The sequence below is a fragment of the Sorex araneus genome, chromosome 5 (genome assembly GCF_027595985.1).
Source record: "Sorex araneus isolate mSorAra2 chromosome 5, mSorAra2.pri, whole genome shotgun sequence".
Lineage (NCBI taxonomy): Eukaryota > Metazoa > Chordata > Mammalia > Eulipotyphla > Soricidae > Sorex > Sorex araneus.
Genome location: NC_073306.1, coordinates 207,977,991 through 208,000,406, shown reverse-complemented (window position 1 = coordinate 208,000,406; position 22,416 = coordinate 207,977,991). Strand labels below are relative to the sequence as shown.

General features: G+C 39.0%; 1 protein-coding gene across 7 annotated transcripts in view; it reads left to right on the top strand.

Moving 5' to 3' along the window:
- Positions 1 to 22,416, top strand: part of MAPK10 (mitogen-activated protein kinase 10) — a 275,595-nt gene that overhangs the window by 148,492 nt on the left and 104,687 nt on the right. For 6 of the 7 annotated variants that reach the window (XM_055139497.1, XM_055139494.1, XM_055139496.1 and 3 more), the window contains one exon: positions 4,537 to 4,706. In XM_055139497.1, the coding sequence (XP_054995472.1) occupies positions 4,585 to 4,706 (122 nt within the window). In that variant the 5' untranslated portion in view covers positions 4,537 to 4,584. Of the gene's footprint in view, positions 1 to 4,536; positions 4,707 to 4,760; positions 4,882 to 22,416 lie in introns of those variants that run through there. The other variant, XM_055139499.1, reaches the window with a different exon arrangement.

Sequence of the window (22,416 nt, the reverse complement as noted above, 5' to 3'; positions counted from 1 at the left end):
ACAGATTCTTGGTATTTGTGAAGCATATTTATTCAGTATGATTAAATGTTAATGAAAATACTGATTCTTGCCCCCCCCCGGACTTTCATTTTATTTTTTAAAACTTTATTTATTTTGATTTTGGGGTCACATCTAGCAAAGCTCAGAGTTTACTCTTGCCTTTCCACTCTAGGATCTCGTATGAACCCCTGCGCATCCTGACAATGCGCAGGGGTTCATACGGGATGGGGGATTGAACCCCACTCAGAGTGTGCAAGGCAAATACCCTCCCTGTTGGACTATAGCTCTGTCCCGGAGAGACTTTCATTTTAATGAGCACTATTGAGTGATGATGAGTTTCTAGCACTCTTCCCAAATGTTTGAGTACATTTTGGGGGCAACATACCTGGCCGTGCTGAGTTTTCTCCTGCTCTGCCTTCAGGAATCACTCTGGTGGTGCTTGAAGGACCATGTGTGGTTTTGGGCATAGAATCCTAGTCTGCTGCATACAAAACCAGCACCCTATTCACTGCACTCATGCTCTGGCAACGTTTAACATACTGAATGAAGGAATTATGTGTTTTCATGAGATAACAGGAAATACTTTGGTTGTATATTATCTGGGTCTATGAGTAGGAAAGTATGTTTGTGGGATTATGATTTTTAGGCCTGAAAAAGAGATGCTGATACTAAGGCAAGGCATTGTTACTCTATTTTAAACTTACACATCTTTTATTTATCTGTTTTCAGAAGCAGTGCTTAAAATATTTGCATTTCCAATTAACATCTGTTTATAAATATATACATAAGGTTATACACAAGACAGATACATTTAAAATTATGTTTTTTGTTATTAATGTGAGAAGTTATATGCTCTCAAATGGAGGGAAAAGATCTCTAATAATTTTTATTTCAGAAAATATGTCATGAAATTAGGAATTTCTCTGAAGCAGGTATTATTTTTGCCTTTTTGTTTTGTAATTATTTCTTCATGAAAATTTTGCTACTGAATAATTTCTGTGATTGTTTTACTCATTTAGCAAATCACCATCCAGTCCAAAAGACAGTTTTCACATTATATGAAAAGTTATGTTCTAAATATTTACTGGGAAACAATATAGGAAAGTTCTGAGGAGTATGAATAATTAGCGTAATAAAACAATTCTAGCACTTTTAATTTAGATTCTAATATTGACTTTCCTGAATATTGAGATTGTGAGATTTTAGGCATAAGGATGGGGAAGTGGACTTCTTGAAATATTTTAATGTAAGGTGTAGTGATATCCTTGTCCAAATTAAGACTCTGATTTGCATTTTGTGTATGCCATGAGCAATGGAATTTGGCAGTCCATAGAGACACAAAATATGTTCCCTGTAGTGGAAATAAAAATATTATTTCTGGTATATAAGTGTTTCACTGTCTAAATACCACAAGCAAAACTGTATCACGTGTTCTTATTATTCAGTGAGAGAATCATCTCGGGCAAATTTAAATCCAATCCAAATACCTAGGGCAGTAGACCAGTTATTTCTGTCTTAGATCAAGTTCCCGAGGTGCTCATCATATGCTTCACGTCTGTGGTCCAGTGAGAATGGTGGTCCAGGATAGAGCCAGCCAGAGGAAGCACAGATTGGGAATTCAAACATTACCAATTGTGAAGAACTGGCATCTAATGGTTGTCTAATAGTTGCTACAGAATTTATAATCTGGAGTTTTACTACTTGCTTACTGGATCGCCTCTACTCACTGGGATTTTATCTTTCTGTTGTATCTCTAGTGCCAAATCCAAATCCAGTAGCTCAAGATGTACGTTGTCACTGTTGGTTGGAGTAATTGGTTGTTGATGCTGTGTTGGGCGGTTATTAGAATCAGTCTGAAGAGATGCAAAACAGATTGTTAAACCCCCGTGGTTTGGCTAAGTATTGAAATGTTGGAGGGGGTGGTTCAGTGAGGTTGATTCAACTCTACTACACAGACTAAATCTGTAGCAAGTATAGAGTCACATGGTGCCAAGGTTAAGCCCGTCATCTTGAACAGAAGGTCATTTCATAGTGTGATTAATGTATTTATGCCATGCAGTTGACCAGAGTAACATGTCAAAAGTGAAAAGAATAAGTAGGATCAGGGAAGTGGAATGCTTCGGTTTGATGAAACTAGTGTATTTCAAGGACTTTGGGGATGGTTGGAAGCTAGAAACATGATGAATGAAAAGGGTTAAAAATATGACAGATGGCAAATGAGGCACCTCTTTCATCTCAGAGCAATCCTGGAGGATGAATTTGTTGCTGATCTGCTTCAGTTGCTCTTTGCTTTATTGATTTTTTTTCCTTTCGGATTTTGGGTCACACAGAGTGGTGCTTGGGCTTACTCTTGGCTCTGTACTCAGGGATCATGCCTGGTGACTTCAGGAGAATGTATGTCGATGCCAGAGTAGGGCATGTACAAACTAGTGCTTTACCCTCTGTGCTATCACTCTGGCCTCATTCTTTCCATCTTTCTATCTTTCCTAGTGAGGGGGAAAGAAGGGACTTTAGTAGGGTTAATCTCCTCATGTGAAAAGAAAGTCTAGAGCAGAAATGGAACATGGTGTAGAGAGCAGCTCCTGATACTGGGGTTGAAATCTAGGATTGTTTAAATACTAATGTTCTTGTTCCTGCCATTCTCCACTTCTATTGTCTAAATTCTAAACCCTCTTGTATTCTCCTTGAATAGGCTTATACTGCCCTGATTCTGAATAGTCTTGTTTAATTTCCTGTTCTATGCTTCACAGACTGCCTTTTGGTTTTCAGACTTGTTGTTACTGTATTTTCAAATAATCTGAATTTTTACCCTCCTATCCAAAACAATCTAGATTTCTTAATATCCAGTCATCTTCAAGATTCATGTGTATTTGAACTAGATTTCTGTTATATCATCTCTATTAATCACAAACTAGTTTGGTATTTATTACATATGTTCTTCTTTTAGACAGTCTGGGGTTTAAAAGTCCTTGCCCTAGATTTTTGGGCCTTGTTGTTTCGGTCTATTCAGATCCTCTTGTATTCTGCTGATCCACTTGATTGTGCTGACAGCTCCCTTTAAAAGAGATCAGAGAGAAGCACAGTCATTTGAAATTATACTTAATTTTTAGATTTAGAAATAGGACAGAATTTTTAAAAACATGTTTTTATGACCAGAGGATTAGAAGGTAAGCTCACTTTACATGGTGGATTATGAAAGTCATGTGAAATTCATGTGAAGATCCTTAAATTTGGATTTGGGGTTAAGGTCTTTAAATGCAAGGTTTCGTTGTTGTTGTTGTTGTTTTGGTTTGTTTGTTTAACAAATTAAATCCTTGGCACACCTTCAAAATGGTAAGACTGTGGGAAATGCTTCATTGTTGAGGAACAACAAGCTGTAAGACAGGATATTCAGTCAGACACCCAAGCACAGAACATATCTCCATTCATTGTGGCATAGGAAAAAAATGCCCCAAAATTTCTCAAGTGCCCATGAAGGGTTAATATTTACTCTAATTAGAAGCATTAATTTTTATAATAATTAATTTTTGATTGCTGGGGTTGGGGTGTCAACCTACAGCACCTGTTGAGAACACAAAATCTCAAGAAATTAACAAAAAGCAGAAGGAGATTAGAAGGGTTTTCATCAGAGAGAATCACAAGGAAGAGCCTAATGATAATTCCAAAAATACCCTCTCCAGTTGCTAAATGGAATAGACTTCTCTGAAATACATGTAAAAAATAAAGAATAAGATATTGAAAACCTGACCTTCCAACATATAAGGAAGTGCCATGTTGCAGTTTAGAATGCTGTTGGACAGAGATGTAGGACACCGGGTAGGGTACCGTCTTGCACGGGGCTGACCCGGCACTGCCTATGGTCCCCTGAGCCAGCAGGAGTGATACCTGAGCACAGAGCCTAGAGTAAACCTTGAACATTGCCAGGTGTGGCCCAACTCTCTTAAAAAAAAAGAGAGAGAGAAACAATGTTAATATGAGCTAAAATGTTAATGCAGGATAGTTGGTATTCATAGAATAAGTGGGCTCAATATCATTTAATTAAGGATACCTAATAAAAGTTAAAACTATGAATTATTTTGTGTATATTAATTCCTTTTGATAGAGATTAAATGGTCCTAAAAATTATCCTTCATCATTTTTAACATGGGTGGCATCATTATTCACGTCAGATTATCTCTGAAAAATCTAATATACCCTCTGGGACCAGTATATATATATATTTAACAGACATTTGTTCCATTGCAAATTAAGGCTTTTAAATGAAACATCAGAAAATATCATGCAGATCTAATCTTATTCTATTATGGCTTTAATGTCGAAAATAATGTATGTTCATGAGATTTTTTGTCCGTTATTTACATAAATTATTACACAGTACATATATATTACATGGTGGGTGTGCATATATACACACACACACATTGTTCTGCATGAAACAGGCTTATATAATGATAATAGATTGGCCGTGTCATTTGTCTGTGTCTCATTGTAAATCTGCTTGTTCACTCACCTTATCCCTCGTTGTTCTGTTCACAGGGATTTGATAAACAAGTGGATGTGTCATATATTGCCAAACATTACAACATGAGCAAAAGCAAAGTCGACAACCAATTCTACAGTGTGGAAGTGGGTGACTCAACCTTCACTGTTCTCAAGCGCTACCAGAATTTGAAGCCGATTGGCTCTGGGGCTCAGGGAATAGTTTGGTAAGTGTAATGCATTAAGTGAGATTTGGAAAGAGAATGAATGATGTCTGCTGACCAGCCATGAACACACAAACCATAGACAAATAGCTCACATGGCCTCAGGGGGAAATTCTCTGCAGAAAAATGCAATTATGGATATTGATGACTAATTTTCTAACAGCATGCATAACCTCTGGTAAGTATCAGTCTTTACAAATAGGTCAGTTTTTTTTTCAATTCAAAGACAGCTATTAAAAAATAACTTAGAGGATCCAAGAGAACTGGAAGTTTTCTACCTATTGCTAAAACACTTAAAAAATATTTGGAATTCGATGGCAATAAATGAGGGAACGTGTGTTAAGACGACCAGCAAATGAAAATCCTCTGTTCTCTGAAGTATAAATTATACCTCAAATGTTCCTCTCACTTTTTAATTTAATATTTAAAATTCAGTTAACCTATTTGAAGAAGTGATATTTTAAAATGTTTGCCAAATGTTTCCGCAGAGATCTGGATTCCTTAGTAACCATACCTTATGGCATTTTTGAGTGACAGATTGAAATGATGACAAATCAAGATCTGATGTATAAAATGCTTGTTATAAAATGCTTCCCAAAGTGATGCTCTACCGATTGTCATTTCTTTAGATAGCTTCAACTTGTAGTTCAATGGAAGGACAGTGATACTCAGGCTTTGTGATGTTGGGGACAGCTGGGCCACCAAGGCAGTGCTTGGGGGTCTCCAGGCTGCACTTGCTGATGCTCAGAGGACCATGGAATGCCAGGGGTTGAATTAGGACTGGCCAGATGCTAAATCTCTGGCATCGTTATGGTTTTGTTTTATTTTCATCACTTGGAGAGCAGAGGTTGGGCCACAGCTGGTGGTTCTTGAAGACTACTCCCAGATGTGTGCTCAGGGACCCTCGTGGTGCCAGGAACAGTGAATCAGAGTGAACTGCATGGGAGGTGAGAGGCATATTCCCTGTACTGTATCTCCAGTGCCAGTTATGATTTTGAAATGCGGATTTTTCTAGAATATCCAAATGGTGCCAATTTTGTCACAGGAATCCTTAAAGGAAGGTGCAGAATGCTGTTAGAGAGATGCACTGGCAGAGAAATTCAGTCCTCAAGAATCTGGGGACACCGGACACATGACCCCCCAGAAACTTATATGTGTCCACAAACTCAAACGAACAAGGAAACAATATCTCTTCTAGCACCCCGAGGAAAAAAATCAGCCTGTAGTTGTTTGGTGAAACTCTGTAACACAGATTTTTTTCTTTTTTTAAAATTTTTAAAATTTTATAAGTTAGTTCACAATATTGGATTACATTTCATATTCAAACACCAGCCCCACCACCATTACACCTTCCCAAGCACCAAATTCAGGATGTTTCCATCCCAAGCCCCAATCCCTGTCCCATAACACGACCAAAATAATATATTTTGTATGGTCTGTTATGAAGAACTGCTGAGCATGCTTACAAAAATGTGTTCATATAGGAGACAGTGTGCAGACTGTTCTATTTTGGCAGGAGCCATTAAGACATTCTATAGGATATCACTAACATGTTGTTAAAGTTTGGGTGATGTGAGCTTAGGTATATATATCTTTAAATATGTATCTATGCATATATATATATTTCCCTCTATGATTTGTTGCCTACCATCTGAACCCCATCAAATGTGGCCTGGTAATTATGGAGGATGTGTAGGGAGTGTTTTATGATGTGTCATGTGGCTTCAAAAGCATCTTTGTGGTCCAGGAAAATGTTTACTCATATGTGAGGCTCAGCCCGAGTGCATGGGGAGCAGCCTTGAGTGTGACGGTGGTTGGGTTGTGGGGGTGTTTGGCTGCCGGGGCTGGGTCCCTTGGGACGGGGTGTCCCGTATGACACAGCCTGGCACGGAATCCAGTGGCATGGCCATGAGGGCCTCATGTTTTCTATAGATTTCTAACCTGTGGAAGATGACAAGTTTGCATTGCTTAAGTGACTAAGATTATAATGATTTTGTGCAACTAAAACACAGGCTAAGCCAGATTCTTTTACTGGTAAGATCTTAGATTCCAGGTCTTATAAAAGTCACTTCACTAAGCTATGATATTTTTAAGGAAGGAACTTGGGGTGACTCTCAACTTTCCCTAAACTGTTATATTTATGTCTTCCTGTCAGGTCACATATTTCAATGACTTGGTTACATTGGATCAAACTGCTAGGAATATAAAGCATGTATGGGAGACGTTATATTAATTTTTTTTGACTTTTTGGTTCACACAAGACAATGGTAGGGGCTATTCCTGGCTCTGCACTCAGGAATTACTCCTGACAGTGCTCGGGGTACCTTATGGGATACCAGGGATCAAACCCAGGTCAGCTGTGTGCCAGGCAGACACCCTATCCACTGTACTATAGCTCCGGCCCCAATTTTTATATTCAATAGTGATAATATTCATTTCTATAAAAAACATGTTCATATTTTATTTATTCTCCAGTTGTCTTTGTATATATACCTCTTGGAGATTGAATATCTCAGTTATATTACTATATTAATGAAGAATTTCCAAACAAAATAGAAATAAAAACAAAACTAAAAATTATTATGATAGAAGATGCAAGACAGAAGAAGAAATTATAAATGATTTCCATTCTTTAGAGAAAACTTGTAGAATATGGGAAAGTTTTCCAAGTATTCTCTGTTTAGATGCCCAGATACTCTTTGGGATTAGTTTTGTTTTTCCCTCTTTTTGTTTTGGATCACATCCCATGATGCTCAGGACTTAGTTTAAACTCAAGACTCAAGGATCACTCTAGGTGGGGCTCAGGGTGCCATGTGGAGTGTTCAGGGATTGAACCCGGGCCGGCCACATGTAAGGCAAATGCCTTACGCACTATACTATCTCTCTATACTGGGATTCATGCCTTTTTCTTTTCTTTTCTTTTCTTTTCTTTTCTTTTCTTTTCTTTTCTTTTCTTTTCTTTTCTTTTCTTTCCTTTTCTTTTCTTTCCTTTCCTTTCCTTTCCTTTCCTTTCCTTTCCTTTCCTTTCCTTTCCTTTCCTTTCCTTTCCTTTCCTTTTCTTTTCTTTCCCTTCCCTTTCTATTCTTTTCTTTTCCTTTTTAAAGTTTTATTTTATTGAATCACTGTGAGATAGTTACAAGCTTTCATGTTTGGGTTACAATCACACAATGATCAAACATCCATCCCTCCACCAGTGCACACTCCCCACCACCAATATCACTGGTATACCCCCCTCTCCCACCCTCCCCCTGCCTCCGTGGCAGACAATATTCCCCATACTCTCTCTCTACTTTTGGGCATTATGGCTTGCAACACAGACACTGAGAGATCATCATGTTTGTTCCATTATCTTCTTTCAGCATGCATCTCCCATCCCAACTGGGAGATTCATGCATTTTTTTTCATATAAAACTGACACCAGAAATGAGAATTTCCAATAAAAAGAAGTGCATAAGCCTTTAACGAGTCGAAAATAGATCCAAAGCAGCAGAGTTATGCTGAAGAAGTTAACAGACTGTGCCAATGATTATGCCAGTGATTTTAAAAATAATGCTCAGGGGGTCCAGCAGGTCCAGCAACAGGGGCTCCAGGGACCAGCAGGTGAGGGTCAGTCTAGGGTCACTCGGGGCTGCCCTGGGCTCTGTCCGCCTCATCTGGCCCAGCCTGCCAGCTCTTGGCAGCACATATACTGAAAATAAACTACCCAGAATATTGTTGTATGATTTTCGGGCTTCTACTTCCCCTAATGAGGAATGGGAAGGAAAATTGTATTTTGGTATGAAGTGTGATAACTGTAACAGATTTAAATAAATAGAATAACCTTGAGTAAAATTTATAATTTAGTTTAATGACAATGCAATATATATATATATATCTGTAAGGCAACTGCATCTTAAAAGTTATCCTTGAAGTTTCCTAAGATTATGAATTCTTTGCTGTTTATTGGATAGAAGTAAAGTTAGCATAGTCATTGATAAATGGGCCGAAATGAGATTCTGCTTCATCCCCACAATTTTTCGTGCTCCTGTAAACACAGACGCCAAATATCCTCCATTCTTGGCATGAGTAGAATGTTTAGTTCCTTGATCCTGTTCCTCAAAGTAGCCTTAACTAGCTTTGTCAACCTATTATTATTTTTTCTCTGCAATATGCTATTTTTCCCACTTTATTTAAGCATCATGATTTACAGAGTTGCTCAGGATGATTTGTTAGAGGCATTCAGTATTCCAGCCCCAACCCCACCACCACCATCTTCTCTCCACCATTGTCTGCGTTTCCCCTCCCCCACAGCAGGTCCACAACAATCTATTTTTACATTGTTTGTTATCATGAAATGGCTAACTGAATCAAAAAATGCATGAGTAAAAGAAAATTTGTGAAAATTGTTGTTTCTCACCATGAAGACTTTAACTCCTTGTCTGAGGGCTTAGTAAGCTGTTGTTGCAAGTGAGCCTTCTGTGTAAATGGTTTTGTTAGCCAAGATCAGTTGGCTTCTACGTTACGTTCCTGTCCAATCCAGTGTACTACCACTGGGATGTTTGTGTTCTAGAGTTTGGAGATGTCGCTCCAGGAAATCACCAATATTTAACTGGGCAGTCTGGCTGGAGGCATGGCCTACTGGGGTGTGAATGTGACTGCCAGGGCTTAGTAGGACAGAAACTTGGCCCACCGCCCTCTGGAGTTGGCTGGGTGGGCAGTACCAAGTACCCAAGAAATTTCTGTGATAAGGTCATCTCTGTTGAGATTTATTTCTGAATCCCTGGAACAAGGTGGTTGATGAGCTTACATGGCGGCAGCAGTGGGACATGGGTGCAACTGCCCGGGCTTCCAAAAGTACAGTGAGGCGGGAGGAGGTTGCCCAGAAGTTTCAGTCAAAAAAACTGGTGTATTCGAAATGTTCAGCAGGTTAGCATCTCTGCGGGCTCAGCCAGAGGCTTGTAGCAGCTGTTGGGTGTGAGTGTGACCACTGGGCTCTGGGAGGGCGGGAACTTGGCCCGTGCCCTCTGTGAGGTCACTCAGAAAGTATCAGGTATCCAAGAAATTTTTGTGACTAGTTGGGTTTTTTGGACTGGAGCAATAGCACAGCAGGTAGGGCGTTTGCCTTGCACGTGGCCAACCCGGGTTCGATTCCTCCATCCCTCTCGGAGAGCCCAGCGAGCTACCAAGAGTATCTCACCCACATGGCAGAGCCTGGCAAGCTACTGCTGGCGTATTCAATATGCCAAAAACAGTAACAACAAGTCTCACGATGGAGATGTTACTGGTGCCTGCTCGAGCAAATCGATGAACAACGGGACGACAGTGCTAGATTTAATCCATTATGCTATTTTTATTGGATCTGAACACTAATTGGTACTATGGAAAGTACAAATTATTTTCATTTGCTGAATATTGCACTTACTTGCCCTCTCTATCCTCCTGTCTTTTATTTCATTTTAATTCTCTTTTGTTAACAGTGAGTTCAGCCAACTCCCTCACACTAAATTTATATCCATTCCCAGAGGTGCTCCCGAAATACAGTCCTTTCTTTTGTTCATAAAACCTTACGTTTTCTTATTCTGAATATCCCATGCAATCCTGAATGGCATGACTAAAAGAAATTGAAGTATGTTAGAGTCTGGGCCCCTGGCTTGAGAGCGGGACAGAAATAGGTCATTGATTTATCTAACCTTGTTTTGTGTGGAGCACAAATTAAATAAGGAGAAGCAAGTTCTGAAAAGAAGGATTTTAAATTTTTTGTATGTGTCACTATCGAATTGTGGGTGTAAGTGTGTATGGATGTGTGTGTGTGTGCTGTAAGAAGGAATTTGATTTTTAGGCATAAATATTCGTATATTGGTATATCTGTCACGGGAGGTATGTATGCCACAGAAGTCCCAAATGCCTAACTTGTTTGAAATGGATCCTCATTATTCTGTTCCAGTTACCTTAAACTTGCTTTTGGATTGTTATGCTTTATTTTCTTTTTTTGATTGCCTTATAGCTAAATTATTATCAGGAAGCAAACACAATTCTGAAATATCTTTAAGAGACATTAACCACTATTATGCCATTGTTTTTTTCACTACAGATGATAAATGTTGTCATTATTGAGAAACATTTAATGAAATCTGATATAAATTTCATGGAATCAATGAGATTTTTTTTCTTCTACAGCGCAAAAATAACATTAACTATAGAAACAAATAAATCTTGAGAATTACTGTTTTTCTATGTGAGCAAAGAAATTTCCTGTATCTTCCTAGGTGGGGAATTGAAAAATAATCTGTAAAATGAGTTTTTAACAACAGTGGTTAGGAGCCAGATGAACAAATCATTTCTGAACGTTGTGTCAATTATCAGAAGTGGATTTCATTAGCACTGTTTCTCCTATCATCTCTTGAACAAAATGAGAGCACAGGAAGATGTTAACAGCTCCAAGCTCACTGTCTTCTCTCACTTCTGTTCTGCTGTTGTTTGCCAAGGCACAAAACTTTTCTGGTTTTTTTTTTCTCTCCAAAGATGATTCAAACTGTCAGCAACAATGGTGACAAAAATCAACAATCGATTTTAGGAGAGAAGCCGTGCCATTGTTGGTCTGCTTTTTCGTGTGAAAAAACAGACTGAATAGTTTGAAATGACTTTAAAGCAAAGTTCTTCCCATCTTGGACTTAACTCTGACATGTGCATGAAAACTAATTTGTTAGCCATCCCTGGTACTGAGCAAAGCATAATCAGGCTGACTTATTATTAAAAAACGTGTGTCTAGAAAATAAAATATTTAGAAATAAGATGATATGCTTTATATTACAAATGTTGCTAAAATATAAACAATAGTCGGAGCCTATTAAAACAGAGTGGTTAACATACATGTTTAACACAAGCCCAATCAGGATTCAATTTCCCTACCACCTGGGCCCAATAGCATCCCTGGGGTGGCCCTGGAGAGCATGCGTGGTGTCTCACACCACACGGCACACGCAGCAACATACCTTCTGCACCTAGATTTGAATCACAATCCAGTTAGCCAAGAGACACCAGGAATATGTACCCAAACCCCACACACACACTCTGAACCCCAAATGCGAGGCCCCGAGTCTTACAATATAAAGCAAAACAAAGCAGTACTTTATCAGCATTTAACAGATTTTAATAGTTTTCCGGCTAGAGCAATAGCACAGTGGGTAGGGCGTTTGCCTTGCAACAGGTTCGATTCCTCCGTCCCTCTCAGAGAACCTGGCAAGCTACCGAGAGTAATCGCCCGTGTGGCAGAGCCTGGCAAGCTACCAGGTGGCGTGTTCGATTTGCCAAAAACAGTAAAGTCTCACAATGGAGATGTTATTGGTGCCCGCTGGAGCAAATCGATGAACAACGGGACGACAGTGCTACAGTGTTACTTTATATTACAAACTAAACTTGTCTAACATTTCAGTTGAGCTAGAAGATGACATTTCATTAAAGTTGAAATAATTATATTTAATGGTCAGATGACTTGAAAATAATCTAGTTAATTTGTTATCTTAAATTGGACATATTCTATATATGCATAATGTATAATTGACACATGTATATCTACACTAATTCAGTGGATTAATTTATATTAATTCATATATATGCTATATAAACGTATTTTATTTCTTTAAATTATGTAGTAATTTTTGTTTTTTCCTAAAATCTAGAAAATAATTTCTAGGTCAATGACTTTCAAATGCTAATAGCAATAAGCTCTTATGTAAGCCTTCTATATCTACATTTTAATCTAGATTTAAAATTTAACGTTCATTCGGACCATAGGTATTTATGTGTTCTTATTTTATCACCTTCTATTGTTGAGTGGGTAGTGATGGCAGCCTAGAAAAATCATATCAGTTTAAGCAAGTTATACGGGGACGTTTAATGATGGCCACTCAATACCTCTATTGCAAACTACAACACCCAAAAGGAGAGAGAACAAAAGGGAATGCCCTGCCGCAGAGGCAGGGTGGGTGGTGGGGGATGGGGTGGGGTGGTGGGAGGGATACTGGGATCTTTGGTGGAGGAGAATGGGCACTGGTGGAGGGATGGGTAAACAATCACTGTATGAGTAAAATGCAAACACAAAAGTTCATAAGTTTGTAACTGTACATCACAGTGATTCTCTAATAAATTTTTTTTTTAAAAAATGGGGATGTTTAGGGGCTGGAGCAATAGCACAGCGGGTAGGGCGTTTGCCTTGCACGCGGCCGACCCGGGTTCTAATCCCAGCATCCCATATGGTCCCCTGAGCACCGCCAGGGGTGATTCCTGAGTGAAGAGCCAGGAGTAACCCCTGTGCATCGCTGGGTGTGACCCCCCCAAAAAAATCAGTAAAAAAAATGGGGATGTTTAAACAGTGAAGTTTAAAATTCCTTACTTATAGACATAAAAGAAAAAGCCCTGTATGTTTTACACTGAAAGAGATCAGAGATTAAAACATTTTATAAAGAAACATTGTCGTGGAAGAAACCAAGTTTATTATTAGTTTACTACTGGTTATGAGAAGTTTAACACTGCATTTTTGTATAGAAGTTTCTTAATTGGCCCAGCATCTGGTTGTAAAAGCATAGGTTTACACATAAAAGTATAGGTTTAAACTCTGTTTGCTCTAGAACAAGTGTATAACATAATGAATAAAATAGATATAACATAGAATCTACCTAACATTTAAAAAATTTGAGGCATAATTAACAGATCTCCTCTGAAACGTCCCCGTTTAACTTGCTTAAACTGATATGATTTTTCTAGGGCTGCCATCACTACCCACTCGATAATAGGAGGTGATAAAAATAAGGACACCTTTCAGAGTGTCCTTGATAACTTGGTAAGACATATAAGTCAGAACTACTCCTGGAGGAAGGGGTCTGTGCTCCTGAATGAATAACTTCCTGAAAGCCTTAATAGGGGCAAAGAATGACAGGATTTATTTTTGTGTGTGTTATTTTGTTATTTTCTAAATCATGGAACGCAATTTGCATCTATGCCTTCCTACATAGTTCTGGTAGGTGGAATTACCATGAATAGGATAGTTTTCATCAAAGCAAAACCACACACAGTCAGAATGCAAACTGTACACCAAACCAAAACAAAATGTTCAAGTGCTCAAGAATATTACGGGTACTGATTCCAAGTCAGGTTACAATAGTTATGCAGTCACTTTTGGCATTTTCAAATAATAGAAGCTTCTGTGTACCCTGGGAGACAATGGTTAAAAACCTACCCTTCTGATGCACTTGTTTTATTTTAAAAATGACATTATTGATTCACTGATGCTTTTGGCATTTTTTTTCTCTTTGGTGATGAATTCAAACTATTCAATCTATGCTTTGAATCATCCTTAAAGTAATAGCATCCATTTATAAAATGGCTGGGAAAGGTTAGGAAACATTTGTTAATCTATCTCAGAACAAACACCATGAAACTAGACTATATTAACATACATGATGGCAGTAGTGAATATCTCTTGCTCATTAACTTAGTAAGGGAATTAAATTCTCTGAATTCTGTAAAATATTATACATTTGATTATTAACCATTCAATTTCAACTTTAAGATGCATAATTTTCTCATGTGATGTAATTATAACCAGTTTCCACCATAAAATAATTGAATTTCCCATTGAGCTTCATCAAGAATAATATTCCTCGTTTAGTTCCCCACAACCTTGGTTTACTAATCTATAAAGTGGTAGCAATAGAAGTATGTCCCATAGCTCAAAAAGTTAATAAGCTGTACACATAAAGTCACTTTCTAAACATGATATTGTTGTACTTTTTATAGAGTCAGGAAAAGTGGAGTTATGTGACTCTTTTTAATGATGGAAATTGCAGAAGTTTGACATATATAAATCAAGAAGTCTCCAGATTGCAAAGGTTGCTAAATGATTAGATTATGGATATTATACGCACATTATATTAGAGAACATGAGCTTTGGAAAGAGACTTTAGTATCATTCAATGAATGGGTCTCATGAGTAATTGATCAAATAATCTTTACCTTGATTATTTACAGGGATATTTATATAGGAATACCTACCTACTTGTCCCCACCATATGAAAGTAGAATAATCCTATCTGAAATTATTTCATAGGTATTTTGAGGCATGGTACAGATACCAAAAAAAATCCATATGAATTAATGGTAATAGCATTCTCAGGTCCCCCAAATACTTTTAGATAGACGGGGGAAATCCCTATATGTTAAACATTGGATGTTTAACTTTCCACATGGTTATATAGATCTTTTGGCCTTCTTTAGGACAGAAGTTGGAAGTGTTTCATTGTTATGAGGTGGATGATAAACTCATTTAGAAACTTTCTAAAGCATCAACGGATCCTGAATGAGGAATGGTCATGTTTCTGCAAATATGACTCACAATATTGTTGTATATTTCCCTTTATGTTTTTTGATGAGTTTTTATGCTAAATGATACAGCTTTAATCACAAATTTCCATTTGACCTCTGAGAGTAAGAGTTAGGATTTTTCAGTCCATATCAGGGATGTTAGCATAATTTATACTGTGCTATTTTTCATTATTTTTTCAACTTAAACCCTTAATTGCTGCCTCCTTGAGAGAGAGAGAGAGAGAGCATGCATTAAGCTACAAATATTGTCTTTATTGTTCTTGAGGCAATAATAGACAGTACAAAACAACAACAACACCGTTTCCTTCTCAGTTTTCCTCTCCTTACTCCCCCCTGTGGGAGCACAGGCTCCAAACATCTATCTGCCACACTTCTTGGCGTTTCTTTTAAGATCTATCTTAGAGGACATTAATATTTTTGTAGCAAAAATAAAAAATAAAATTAGTTTGGTCCATGCATATACTTTTAGTTGGGAGGGGGCCATGCCTGGCAGTGCTTAAGGCTTACCCCTGGCTCTGTCATCAGGGGTCACTCGTGGTGGGTCTCGAGGGGACCATCTATAAGGCCATGGACTGAACCTAGGTCTACAGCATGCAAGGCAAGTGCCTCAACTCTATACCATCATTTTGGTCCCTAATCCATGAGGAATTATTTGCCAGATGCATAAATTTTTATTAATTGTGTTTATGGTTTTATTTTGAAAAGCTGTTCATGATATGTATATGCATAAAGGCTTAATACTGCACTACCAATGCATCTTGGAAATGCCAGCATTTCTCAATGAAAAGAGACAGTGTTTCCAGTCAAATTATGTTGAACTAAATATTAGTACTTTCTGGTCCACAGGTTGGTTCATAAGAAGTCATTCTTATGTTCTGCACCAAGACCTACTATTTGTAAATAGTTATTTTTAAAAAAAATAAAAGAGAGTAGATATGTTTTATAAATATTGTATTTAAAAATATTCAAGTTTAGAGAAAAGTTTTATAAAGCTCAGAGGGAATATATTTGTCTCCTTTCTGCTTCTGTCCTGCTACTGCATTATTTTCTGTTTGTAGAGTCCGAGCTGTCTTGTTAATCAGAGATTTGGATGTAGATGCTGAAGACAAAGGAAAGCGTCTTTTAGTTCAGAAGTTCAAGTGACAGCCCTGTCATGCCTTTGTTCCATTCACGACTCCCAGATCCGTTACATTTAAGTGAAATACTTGACCTTGTCAAGTGAGTTTCACTTTACATGTGCAGAGTTATGAATTTTTCATTGAAATATCACATTTTCAGCTTTTCTATGGCATGGAGAGTCTCAGTCCCTTCAGAGAGGGAAATTAGCAAGTTGATTTTACATGGAATTATTTCTTTTTAAAAACATAGATTTTACAGTTTTCTGACAATTTTCCCCCCATTCATAGTTTTCCTTCTACTTATTATTAAAAATGCTTTCCACGATTTTAATTTGTCCATTCATAAAATCAAGATTTTACTCCCAGTTCAGAGAGATACAAAGCCAAATATTTTTTAAAAATTGCCTGAGGGGATTCTGCCAGGACTATGGAATACAGGTTGGGAATTTGTGCTCTGCCCAAGGACAGATGAATCAGGGAAATTGTGGGGTTCAAGCCCTCCCCTGCTATCTGTCACCCAATAAATGCTACCCCCGGAGTCCCATGTATCCAAACGAACTGCCTTTTCTGAAATAATTCAGGCACATCAGAGATTAGAGACTGATATTACTGAATAAGCCTTAGATTTCCATTCACCAATGAAAGAAATTCAATTTTACTCACAGGTATATAAATTGGAAGTTAACGACTATAATGAAAATCTGGTAAATTTGAGATATTAAGTAATTGAAACGTTAAGCTATTGGAGATCAGAGGTGCCAAGGACAATGAAAAGAATCAATAAGTAGAGTAAAACAGACCTAACTGTTATCACGTTAGCATCATTCCTCTTTCTTCCTTGTATGTCCTTACCGATCTGCTTCTTTCAGTGCTCCTGTTTCTAAGTCTGCCTTTCTCCTGTCTGATAGTCCTTCCATTTCCTGTTTACATGGGAACTCAGAAAATAACTTCTAAGACAGTGTCAGATGGTCTCTCTTTTCCTTCGGGGTTGTATTTTCCGAACTGGCATTCAGATCAGCTCAGCTGGCTCTTTTCTCTGCTGTGCGGGAGGCTGAGCCCAGTTGGAGGTATCACAGTCACATTGATCTCCTCCATCACCCAACGCATGCGCATACAAAGTTCAAGGTGCTAGCATAGCATAGCAGTGAGGCTGGCCCTGAGTATAGCTAGATGTGGCCCCCAAACCAACAAGCAAAAATATAAACTCCCTCTTTGGGGCCCTTTTTGCTGCTTAGAATCCTTTTTCTCACGCGTCTCAACCATTTCCTCTTCCATTTCCCATCCTGGCCATTATAATCCTCTCACAACTTTCACTGGGAACTTCTAACTGCATTCACACCCCAGGCAGCAGACTTTTACCTCCCAGTTTCTGGAGAGAACAGATGGTCTCTGATATGTGAGCTCTCAATTTCCCCTTCCATCTCCTAATTATTTTTAACTAAATTTTTTTCTTTTTGGGTCACACCTGGCAATGCACAGGGGTCACTCCTGGCTCTGCACTCAGGAATTACTCCTGGTGGTGCTCAGGGGACCATATGGGATGCTGGGAATTGAACCCGGGTCAGCAGCGTGCAAGGCAAACGCCCTAGCCGCTGTGCTATCACTCCAGCCCCCCTATTTTTTAATTAATTTTTATTGAGATATTGGCTTGCATGTTGCAAGTCTGCTTAACAGCTTTATGCCATGACAGCTAGATCTGATCATTGTGTCCTCCAAAATCTTCCCTGCCCAGTCAGTTCCTCCCAAGGGGTCTTCTGGCTTCCCTCTTTCTTGCGTCCTTGAGCAAGTCTCCTTCACTGGCTTTCTCAGTTCTTTTCTAGTGACATTGGTTGTTTCTTTTGTCTCTTTCTCCTTCCATAGCTGCTTCCCTCTCCCTTGAAGGTATCCTGCCCAAATCCGATGTGAAATCCAGCTAGTGATTCAGAATGTGCCTCCCTCAAGCTACTTCCTTGACTCTCTTCTCTTCCTCATCCAACCTCTGGAAAGAGCAGCTGATTGCAGGTCTTCCACAAACCTGAGATTCTTACTTCACCAATAGTTCTCATTCCATCACCCTCCGATAGAGTGGAAGCTATTTCTCTCTACTAGCCAGGAACTGCTGCATATTCATCCAGTTTTTCCTGAATGTCTGTGTACTCTGGAATTTCAAGCTGGGAAATGGTCAAATCTGCTCTTTGGAAGTGAGAAAACTGTCCATCACGTTGAAAGGCAGTATATTATTGTTTCAGATTGCAGGTGCTACAGTCAGATTGGCTGGGGAGATCTGGACTTATTTTTTACCTGGGTGTAGCCTCAGTTACTTAATTTAAAGATGGGGCTGAGAGAAATATGTATGTTCGAGCTGTTTAGAAAGCAAGCTAATTAGTTAACGTGATGTGAAGGCAGTACAAGAATCAAGAGCCATAAATGTAGCTCACTAATTCTAAATCTTACCTAGAGTGAGACTCAAAATAAGAGCTTAGGTCAGTGCCAAGAACCTGAACAGAACTGAATCAAAATGGAAGAGATTTTTAAATAATAGGATGAGTCTAGGACAAAGCTTATCTGACTTTTTATCTTCTTTCAAAGTGCAATGCTATCGCGATTTCTAACTACACCTAACTTCTAAGCTTTTCGTTCATCTATTCATTCATGTACTATTATGTCTTTCATATTATACCTTTCATATTACCCCTCAGATACCTCAACTTACATACCCAATGTAATTTTTATCACCTATATTTTTATCACCTACAATATCACCTACACTTTTCTTCACTACGTATTATTTTTAAATACGAGAAACTATGGAACCAGAGTTATCTCCGTGGGTTAAGGATTGACAGTAATTATTTCTATTTCTGAAATACCTCCTTGTTCCAATTACATTTATCTCCAGCTTCTCACAACACCTCACCTGGATGATTATGATAGATAATTCACTGATGTCCCCATTTTCCACATTCTACCTCTCCCCTAATCCATCTCAACATTGTTCGCAGAATAGCATTTAGATATTTTTGAATGCTGGGCGCATCGTTCCCATGTGTGCTAATTGCTTGCAGACTTCTCATATTTGCCTGAGCTCTTTCCCCCATCTGATACGCTCTTGATGTGTTTGCCATTCTTCTTGAGAAATTGCTGCTCATTTTGAGTTTCTGCTGTACGGTTTCTTCTGTGAAATCTTAACTCGCCTTCCCAACTGCTCAGCAGTTGTTTCTCAGTACTGTTGTTTCATCTGTATTAACATTATATATACAAATACCTCTTTGGGGGGTATATTTTTGGTTCTATTTATATCTTTGCTGCTAAGTAGTAATCTTGGGACAAGAATTCTGACTTCTATATAATCTAAAGACTTTTAAGAGATGTCTGACACATAATTAAAATAACCTTTCTGTTTTTTGTTTGGGAGGTCACACCCAGAGTTGCTAAGACTTTACTCCTACCCCTGTGTTCAGGAATTACTCCTGAGGGGGTACAGGGGACTGTATGGGGTCCCAGAGAGCTAACCTAAGTCAGTTGCATGCAAGGTAAATATACTACCTATGTAGTATGTTTCTGGCCCTGGAAATATCTTAAATGCTAAATACTTCCTTTAAATCTATTCATGCTACAATGTGTGTATTTCTATATGCTATAATAATAACATATATGTATAATAGCATGTAATAATAGTATATATTACATGTTTTATGTACATATTGTCATGTATGTTATTACACATTATTATTGCATACATTTTAAGTTATACAACTCAGGATTTATTTAGCAAGCTATAAAATAAACTTAAATAAAGACCAGTCTCAGTTATGCCACAATTGATTTTTAAAAATAATTTATAAAATCTTATTTTAATTTATTTTTTTATCTTATCACTATCACGATCACTATCATCCCATTGATCCTCGATTTGCTCAGGTGGGCCCAGTAACGTCTCCATTCGTCCTAGCCCTGAGATTTTAGCAGCCTCTCTTTACTCGTCCTTCCCAATGGTGCCACATTATAGGCTCTTTCAGGGTCAGGGGAATGAGACCCATCATTGTTACTCTATTTGTCATATAAATACGCCATGGGGAGCTTGCCAGGCTCTTCTATGTGGGCAGGAAAAGTCTCCGTAGCTTGCCACATTCTCCCAGAGGGAGAACTAGGCTATAAGATGTTGTGCAGCAGCAAAGTGGCCAAGCGCTTCTGGGAGCTTGGTTTTATAGTCTCTGGATGTTAGCTGCTGATGGGATTACTTGGTGCCGGGAGAAGTTTCTGGGTCTGACCGCCTAGCTACTGGAAAATGGGGGATCTGGGTGGAAGAGCTCCAGTCCCATTCTGAGCAGGCTTGGAGACCTCAGCCCTGGGTCCTGTACACCTGGGTTCCGCTGCCGGTTCCTTCATGCATGAGGCTCGCCTGAACATATGCAGAGGGGCCTTGAGCATGGCTGTGGCTGGGTTCTGGAGGTCTTCGGCTGCCAGAGCTCTACTCAGAGTGGGGAGGGAAACTCAACCCACTCCCTCAGAGGGGCCCCGGTGAATACATCGAGGTGTGGAGGGGGGGCACTTGAGCGATAGCATAGTGGGTAGGGAGTTTGCCTTGCATGCGGCCGACCCAAGTTCGATTTCTCCACCCCTTTCAGAGAGCCCGGCAAGCTATGGAGAGTATCTCGCCTGCACGGCAGAGACTGGCAAGCTACCCATAGCATATTCAGTATGCCAAAATCAGTAGCAACGAGTCTCACAATGGAGACATTACTGGTGCCCGCTCGAGCAAATCGATGAGCAACAGGATACCAGTGATACAGTGATTATTCAATGTATTAGGTCAAATAATTCATCTTATAATATTAAATAATATAGACAAATGACATATTCTAAAAGAATCATTAGAAAATATAAACCAAGGACCTGTTACAAATTTAATAAAATATTTTTTCTCAGATTTCCAGGTCTAAACATAAGAGAAGCAACACAGATGTATTGATTTTTATGGTGTCCTCACAGAGTGTATTAGGCTCAAATTTCTGGGTAATAAGACAGAACTACCACTGATACAACAAAAGTCAATACTGACACTGTATTGATCAGCGCTGTGTATGGGAGAAAGTCTAGTAGGAAGAATGGATCCTAAACAAACTGAAGAAAATGCAAAAATGTCCTTGTTTAGATGCCCTGGTTATAAGCCAAAACTTTGAGGTGTTTTCTCATTTTGAGGCAGCATGTTTGTTCATTTTCATTCAGTGAATAATTTTTGAGCCTCTGACTTGTACTAGGCTTATGCTCTGTCACAGGGTGAGAGTCAAGGAGATTGGGTTAAAGATCTGATCAAAAGCCACCTAGGCAGAAGCTGGATGTAAAACAGACAGAGTTCTGCTTCTCTTGGACTAATTCCTTCAAGCCCTTCCACTGATACGCGTTTGTTTGGATCATGAGGCTACTACAACAAATTGACCTGCTGCCTGAGAATCCAGAGACCTAAACAGAAGAGAAGCGTTTTCTTAGGTATCAGGGCATCTGCTCACACTTTACTGGCTGGAACGCAAATAAAAGGCTGCTCCCAGCTCTATGGGAGGCTGGAAATGTCACTTGGCTGTGTGTCCAAGAAGCAGAACAGGGCTAAAATGTGCAGCCTTTGCTATATTAAATGTCTCCGGTCCCCTTAAATTCAGTGTCAGTGCCACCCGGCTTGCATGTTCCCCTGTACTTTCTTTCTTGTAGCATCATCACACAACCTGTACTCTCTGTCTTGACTGCTTCTCACTTTGCTCTAGGCTGGAAGCCCCTCCCAGAGAGAGTCTGTCTGGCTTGATCTCAATTTTATTTCTGAAATTCAGCAGAGATCTGGAAAGCACCCAGAAAAGATGACCAGAAACGGCACGTTCTATACACAATATGGGATACTACTTGGCAATAAGTGGATATAAAATCATGCAGTTACCAAGACCCGGATGGAGCTGGGAGAGCTCATGCAGTGTGAAGTCAGACAGGAGGACAGGGACGGAGACAGAATGATCGTGCTCAGATGTGGGTAAAGGAAGCACAGTAAGGAAGCAACAAATAGTCAAAGAGCAAAACTGGAGGCTCCAGCTACAGAACTCAGCTTACTTGGCGGGAGAAGCAGTGAATGGAAGGGCTCTTTGGGATTTTGGGGGGTGGAAGCAGACACCATCGTAGTGGAGGTGGTGCTGGGATGGTGTTTTCATGGAATTATCAATTCTCTTATGTCATGACACCCGGGTTTGATTCCTCCATCGTCCCTCTCAGCCTGG